This window comes from Ichthyophthirius multifiliis (genome assembly GCF_000220395.1).
Source record: "Ichthyophthirius multifiliis unplaced genomic scaffold scaff_1120509250970, whole genome shotgun sequence".
NCBI lineage: Eukaryota > Ciliophora > Oligohymenophorea > Hymenostomatida > Ichthyophthirius > Ichthyophthirius multifiliis.
The window spans coordinates 41,221-48,853 of record NW_004086327.1 but is presented as its reverse complement, the minus strand read 5'-3'; the positions used below and the strand labels follow the sequence as shown (position 1 = coordinate 48,853).

Sequence of the window (7,633 nt, the reverse complement as noted above, 5' to 3'; positions counted from 1 at the left end):
TTATATATGTTTGAATTAATTTATTTAAATAATTTTTTTTTAATTAAATTTGTAATTCCTCAACATCTTAAATACATAATTAATAAATTAAATATTTATTTTTTAATTTTTTCTAATTTATTTATTATTTTAATAATTTTTATATTATTTAAATTAATAAATTTTATTATATTAATTCTTTTAATTATTATTTGCCTTTTTAATTTTAAATTAATCATTTTATTTTACATATTTTTATATATTTATTTTTTTATTTTATGTTTTTCAATTTTTTTATAAATTTTCTCATTTTTAATAACTCACTTTATTTTTTTTTACAAGTTCAGCATATATTAAATTTTTTATTTGAGGCTTTACCAAAAATCTTTTAAAAAAAGTATTCTAATTTTATAATATTTTGAATTTCGTCAGTCATATGTATAACTTATTACAAAACTGAAAATACATAAATATGAGATTTCTTTGTTTTTACTTATCCAAATTAATATAAAGTTGGAAAACTATTTTTAAAAACATTGTAAAATATAATTCGAATATTTATTTTAACCCATTAAAATATTATCCATTTTTTTATTTGTATGTAATTTTTTTTTTTTAAATACAATTAAACTCATAACCATCCTTTTTATTATTAAAATATTTTTTTTTAAAAAATGAAAAATATTAATTTAATAAAAAATTAGATTTATATAATTTATTTAATATTTTATTCATAAATCAATATTTTTTCTTTTTTTTTCAGAGGAGTGAAGAGGAGGTTTATTATATTAGAAGTTGAATAAAAGATGATTTTAATGATTAAACCCATTTAATTATCAATTTATATTATGAATAAAAATAGTATAGAAAATAAAATAAAATAAAAATAATAAAATATAAATAATTTAAAAATATATTATTAAATTTTTTTAATGGAAAAAATAAATGATAAACTTTAAAATATCAGTGTTATTTTATATAAAAAAGTCAAATTGAAATGTTAAATTAATACATAAAAATAAATATATATAAATTTAAATTTAAAAATTATATTAAAATTTTAAAAATATAAATATTAAAATAAAAATAAATTATATTTATATAGTGAATATTATAAAAATATTTATTTAATAATATAAATATTTTTAAAAATAAAATTAAATAGAAATTTAATAATATAAGCTAATACATAATTATTATTTATTGAAACAATATTAAATAAAGAACAAAAATATCTTATAGTTATTATATAAGAATTAATAATTGTTAATATAATATAAAGCAAAAATAAATTGATTATAAAATTAAATATCAATAAAAATTAAATTTAGTATATTGTAAAAAAATTATGAATGAACATAATTATATATTATAAATAAAAATAAAATTATTGAAAAAAATTATAATATTAATAAAATAAATATAACTTTCATATATATCAATAAATTTATATATTTCTAAAATTCTTTTCTAATACTTTCATATCGGCTTAAATTTTTGCAAGTTTTCAGGGCAATTAATTGACGAAAGACATGGCCCAATAGATTTTAAATGTATTTCTAGATCTTTTAATTTGCTATTAAGTAAATAAATTAAAATATAATCTTAAAAGAAATCTTTAGAAAGTTCTTTAAATGTAATTTTAAAATTTCTTTTATAGATATCATCATCTACATAAATAGTCCAACCTTCAATAAAATCTTTTTTATTTTCAAGTCTAATTTCTTTTTTTATCCATCTTTAGAAAAGTTTAATAATTAGCTCATCTTTTTTAAATAAAGATTATAATTTTTATTAGAAATGAGAATGATAAGTAATAAATTTTCTAAATATGTTTCCGAAATTTTTAAAAATATTTCTATGTCGGCACTATAAATATTTAGTTTTATTATTTATCCTTAAAAATTAACATTCATTTTTTATATTTTCTTAACTTTCATCTAAACTTATACTGCTTTTCTAATCTTTTTAATATTCGTAGTTATTTAATTTAATTATTGAAGGCGGTATAAATTAATCAAATTAAATATTCTCTTATTTACAAATGCCATTTTTAACCATAAAATGTACATTTTCAACATTTTAATTCTAATTATTATTTAAATTATTATTTAAATTATTATTCAAATTATTATTTAAAATATTATTATTATTATTTGATGTATTATTTATATAATTAATATTATTAATGATATTATTGTTTCCATTATTAAAAGTATTATTATTATTATTATTATTATTATTATTATTATATTATTATTAAATTATTATTATATCCTTATTATTAATATATTATATTCTGAGGATATTCATAATTTATTATATTATATGATGGTCCTTTTTATATAACATTATTATAGTAACTTTATTAATAATTATTAACATATGGTTATTATTAATAATTCATTTATGTAAAGAATTAATTATACATAAATTAATCAATATAACTTTATTTGTTTTCTTAGTTTGAAGAATATTTATTATTTTATTATTGATTTTCATAAGCATAATCATTGTTTTCTTTATTGAAATTATTTTTTTAGAAATTATTGTAATTCATTTTATAATATATTTTTTATATTTTTTTTTTGTTCTCTTTTTTTTTATATAAGTTTTTTATTTTTATTAGTTAGTTCTTTTTTTTATAAAAAAAAACTTTAAATTAAAAATAATAATTTTATTTTAATATATTCTTTTTTTAAATATAAAATCATTTATTCATATTTTTTTTATAATATAATTTTTGTATATATATATTAATATATTATATATATTTTTTTATCTAAAGAAAATCATTTTTATTTTATAATAATTATAATAATCTTTAAGTATTAAAATCAATGTTATTTATTTAGACAACTAAAAATATATTTATTTAATTTCCTTATGATATTATAATGAAATTTAAATTAATAAATTTATTTTATTAAATAAATAATATAAATACTATAATTATATTCTTTTACAATTATAAATTTAAAACTATATCAAAAAATATTTATATATTGAAAAATCTTAAAAAGCATTTACTATTGATTTATATAATTTATAAAAAAATAAGCCAGAATGAGCATTAATTTAATTATTATTATTAATCAGAGAAATATTTAAAATTTAATTTTAGTATTAATTAAAACTATTAAATTTTATAAAAAAACTAAATAATAATGTAAAAATATATTATATAGTTTTTTAGTAAAGATATTTAAAATCTAAATTTAAAAGTTCAAAATATTTTTAATTATTATTTTGATATTAATTTAATTAATTTAGAAGTAAATTAAAAAATAATTATATTTAAAAAATTATTTATTGATTAAATGCATTTTATTTATGAAAGCAGGTATTAGTTATTTATAAATAACTAAATAATACTAATGTTTATTTAATTAATTATTTCTTCATAAAAAAAAGATTATTATGCTTATTAATTTTAAATATGTATATATATATTTTTATAATTATATATAATTTATTTTTAATATATATTAATATATATATATATATATATATATATATATATATATTTATTTATATTTAAATAATAGAGATAAATATAAATTAATATATTCCATATATTTGATAAAAGTGTTAGAAAATAATTTTTAGATTTTGATATAATTGTAAAAAAATGTAAAAATTTATAAAATTAAGAATTGTAATAATTATTAAAAGATATTTATTTTAGTTTAAAAAAAAAATAATAAAAAAATTTAAATAATAAAAAAAGAGAAATATTTAAAAATAATATATATTTAATTCTAATGTTCACAGAAGATATAACAGCAATAGTTGTTGATGTTGGAAGTTTATCATTAAAAGCAGGTTATTCTGGCGAGGATACTCCCAGATTAGTGATGCCATCATAAGTATGCATAAACAGAGAATAAAATTAATATTATGTTGGTGAAAACAAATTAAATATTCGTCATGACAATACTGATTTAATATATACATACAAAAATGGTTTAGTATAAGATTTTGATGCTTTCGAGAAGCTTTTGTAAGATGTATATGATAATTAAATAAGAGTATCTCCAAATGATTATTGTTTATTAATGAGCGAGTCTTCAATCCATAATACTGAATAAAGAGAAAAAATATGTGAGATAGCATTCGAAAAGTTAAATGTACCCAATTTTTTTATTGTAAAAAGTGGGGTTCTTTCTTGTTTTTCTTCAGGACGTTCTACTGCATTAATATTAGATACAGGTTTATCTTTTATTTTATAATATAAATATATTTTTTTAAACAAAAAAAATTAAAAAAAGGTGCTTATTCAACTTATGCAATACCAGTTCATGATGGATTTGCTTTATAAAAATGTGTAGTAAAATTTGATATCGGGGGAGAATATTTAACAGATAAAATACTCAATTATATTGAAAAAGAGGAAAAGAAGGTTGTTTAACCTCGCTACGCTTTATAATTTGCAAAAGACGTACCAAAAAAAATTGAGTAATATTTAAATTTTCCTAATACATTACAATCATATGAATTATATTGTAAACATCAAATAGCAAGAGATATAAAAGAAAACATTTGTAGAGTAGATGATAAAGGTTTAACAGTTGGAGAAATGTAGCTAGAAAGAACTGAATATGAACTTCCTGATGGAAACTTTATTCATTTTGATACTGCTAGAAGCAAGTTTTCTGAATATTTCTTCTCACCGTTTGAAAATAGTGATATGGCGGAAGAAGACAGTCTTAAATTTAGAGGAATGCATCATATGGTATTAGAAGCTATAAATTAATGTGATATTGATATAAAAAGACAACTTTTTAATAATATTATACTTACAGGAGGAAACTCTTTACTTTCAGGTTTCAGCTCTAGATTATAAAATAAACTTAATGATATTTCTCCACCTAATTCTAAAGTTAAAATGATTGCTTATCCTTCTTCAGTTGAAAGGAAATTTTCTTCTTGGATTGGAGGATCTATATTAGCTTCTTTGGGTTCATTTTAATCTCTTTGGATTGGAAAATAAGAATATATGGAACATGGTAAAAGTATTGTTGAAAAAAAATGTAATTGATTTTTTTTTTTTTTTTAAATATAAAAATAATAAATATATAATTATTTATTTATTTCATTACATATTTCTATTGATTAATATTTTATTAAATTATATGTGATTTTAATATTTTAAAAATTAATTTTATTTGATTATTTCTTCATGTCCTTTGTCTTATGAATTATTTTTTTCAGCAGCCAATATTAATTTATTGATTTTCTTAAATTTCTCAACTGAGAGTTTTTTTCCTTTTTTAATTTTTTTGTTTATTTTAGGCATTATAAATTTATGTAATTATTCATCTTACTATTAATTCACTTCTTATTCGAATCTATGAAATGGCTTAAAGAAAATTTACTTTTTGGTCATATAATTTATTCTTGGGAAAAGACATAAATTACTAATGCTTTTATTAAATAAATTTAAAGTTTTCTTAATTTCCCCTTCAGTACTCCAAAATATTATTAAACCGTCTTTTGAAGTCGCTATTATTTATTAATCTTCGTCATAAAATTTAAGATTTGTAATTTCTTGATTGTTTGCTTAAAAAGAAACTTTTTCTTCTTCTTCATTTTCGATATCTATCTTATGTATATATCCATTTGTGCATCCTGCGTAAATAAAAGCTTCCTAATTATCTATTTCTAAACAAGTTATTTCACTATCCAAAGTTATTTATTTTAATTTACAACCCTTATTTAGATCCCAAACTTTTAAATATATAAATAGTTTTATATTAATATTTTTTACTAATGATAGTCTTATCACTTCCTGCTGTGTATAATCTACTTATACCACATTTGCTTTGTTAAAAAGTATTTATTTTCTCAGTATGTCCAATAAGTGTATATTTGCTTCTTACTTCAAAAATTCCATTATTTAAATCAACTTTAAATGCTGCTTAAGGAGCAATAAGTGCTGAAAGAAAATAAACATTACAAATTCCATCATCTGCAGCTGTAATTATTAAACCTTCATCCAAAGAAAATTAAATGCAATTAATTTTTCTTTGATGAGCTTTGTGTTTTTTCAATAATTTACCTGTAAAGGTTTCCCAAATATATATATATCCGGAAACACTTGCAGCAGCAAAATATAATTCTGAAGGAGAAATTTAAGAAGCTGTTAATTTTTCTGAACAAGAAATTTTTAAAAAACTTTCTTATTTTCCATATTCCATATATTTAGTAATGTTTTTTGGCTCTACATTCCTAAAATATTTTGAAATTTAGGAGATACACAAAGCGTATTTTTTAATATTTAAGATTAATCGTCTGTATATTATTCTAATATACCACGTGTTTTAGGATCTATTAAATATAATTAATTTTGCTCTTCTACTGATAAAAGCATTAGCTCGTTTGAAGGCTTTATTATTTCTTACATTTTTTTTGATTTTAATTTTAGATTATTAATTTTTGATAAAAGATAATAAATAAATATAAATATTTAATATTTGTGTAAAATAGAAAATAGTATATGTATATATGTAAATATATTTTTTTATTTATAATTAAGGAATTTTGATTTCTATTTAAAATGAGCAAATATAGCTTATTTATTCTAAATACAAATAGAGTTTTTTTTTTAACTCAATTTAATTATTCTTTTATCGAATCTAAAAGAAACTCCACTGCATATTTTATTTCTTCATCATCAGTTTATTTATCATTATCAGTTTTTGAATCTATAATAGACTTTTAATATTTGAAAGGAATACCTAAGCTATATTCTTAGAAGCAGTATATTCTGTAAGTTTTTTACGTAAAGTATTTTGAAACCTCATTAATTTCTTTATTTTTTTAAATATTAAAATAAAATTTTTAATAATTAGTTTTTTATTTATTTTTTACATAATCTAGAGTATGCTTTTTTTCTTCTTATATATCAGAAAGAGTTCTCTATTTAGAAATGGAAGCTGTTGATTAACTATCAGAGAATTCTTATTCAGAAAGAAATTAATTTTATTCATAAAACCTCTATGATTTTTTAATATATTTTTATATAAAACCATTTTTTTTAATGCTATTTATTTTATTTCCTGTTTATCTTTAAACCATTATTTTATATTTATTTTGAGGTCTCTTACTTTTATTTATATATATATATATATTATAAATTAGTCATGTAAATATTCGCGATATAAAGAAATGATATAAATTTTTAATTTAGTAAAAATAAAATTTAAAATGATAAAAATAATAATTTCATTTAAATAATATATATAAATAATTAATTTGCGTAATTAATACACGAAATTTAAAAAATTTTCATTTAAATATTTAAATATTTTAATGAAATTAATTTTTATATCTATACTTAATAAGAACTAAATGTTGTAAAAATAAATCATATAAATAAAATATATTTAAAATAGTTATTTTATATTATTATCATTTTATTTCTAACTAATATATATATTAATTATGAAAATATTATATAAAAAATAAATATATCTTTTGTTAATTTTATATAATAAATTTTTTCCTTAAAGATTTTTTTTAAATATTAGATTAATCTTATTATTTTACTTAAATTTTATATACAGAAATATCCTTGATTTTGGTATACTAATATTTTATTAAGACTAATCAATGTTATGTTTAAAATTTTAAAATATTTTTTAAATAAAAT

At 16.3% G+C, this 7,633-nt stretch overlaps 1 protein-coding gene across 1 annotated transcript, besides 12 other annotated features; it reads left to right on the top strand. All coding sequences in view use genetic code 6, as the record gives it.

Annotated features, from left to right (window-relative positions):
• Nucleotides 1-656: 656 nt before the first annotated feature.
• Nucleotides 657-693: a microsatellite.
• A 153-nt stretch (nucleotides 694-846) lies between these two features.
• Nucleotides 847-893: a microsatellite.
• Nucleotides 854-884: a microsatellite.
• A 112-nt stretch (nucleotides 894-1,005) lies between the features above and the next one.
• Nucleotides 1,006-1,061: a microsatellite.
• Nucleotides 1,006-1,068: a microsatellite.
• A 1,001-nt stretch (nucleotides 1,069-2,069) lies between these two features.
• Nucleotides 2,070-2,127: a microsatellite.
• Nucleotides 2,121-2,275: a microsatellite.
• Nucleotides 2,199-2,253: a microsatellite.
• A 300-nt stretch (nucleotides 2,276-2,575) lies between the features above and the next one.
• Nucleotides 2,576-2,626: a microsatellite.
• A 633-nt stretch (nucleotides 2,627-3,259) lies between these two features.
• Nucleotides 3,260-3,293: a microsatellite.
• A 123-nt stretch (nucleotides 3,294-3,416) lies between these two features.
• Nucleotides 3,417-3,516: a microsatellite.
• Nucleotides 3,517-3,743: 227 nt separating this feature from the next.
• Nucleotides 3,744-5,020, top strand: IMG5_121850 (hypothetical protein; the record flags this gene model as incomplete). Its single annotated transcript, XM_004032426.1, has 2 exons — nucleotides 3,744-4,191; nucleotides 4,251-5,020. The coding sequence occupies 2 exons, from the start codon at nucleotides 3,744-3,746 to the stop codon at nucleotides 5,018-5,020; spliced, it is 1,218 nt and encodes a 405-aa protein (XP_004032474.1).
• A 1,367-nt stretch (nucleotides 5,021-6,387) lies between these two features.
• Nucleotides 6,388-6,422: a microsatellite.
• Nucleotides 6,423-7,633: the final 1,211 nt, after the last annotated feature.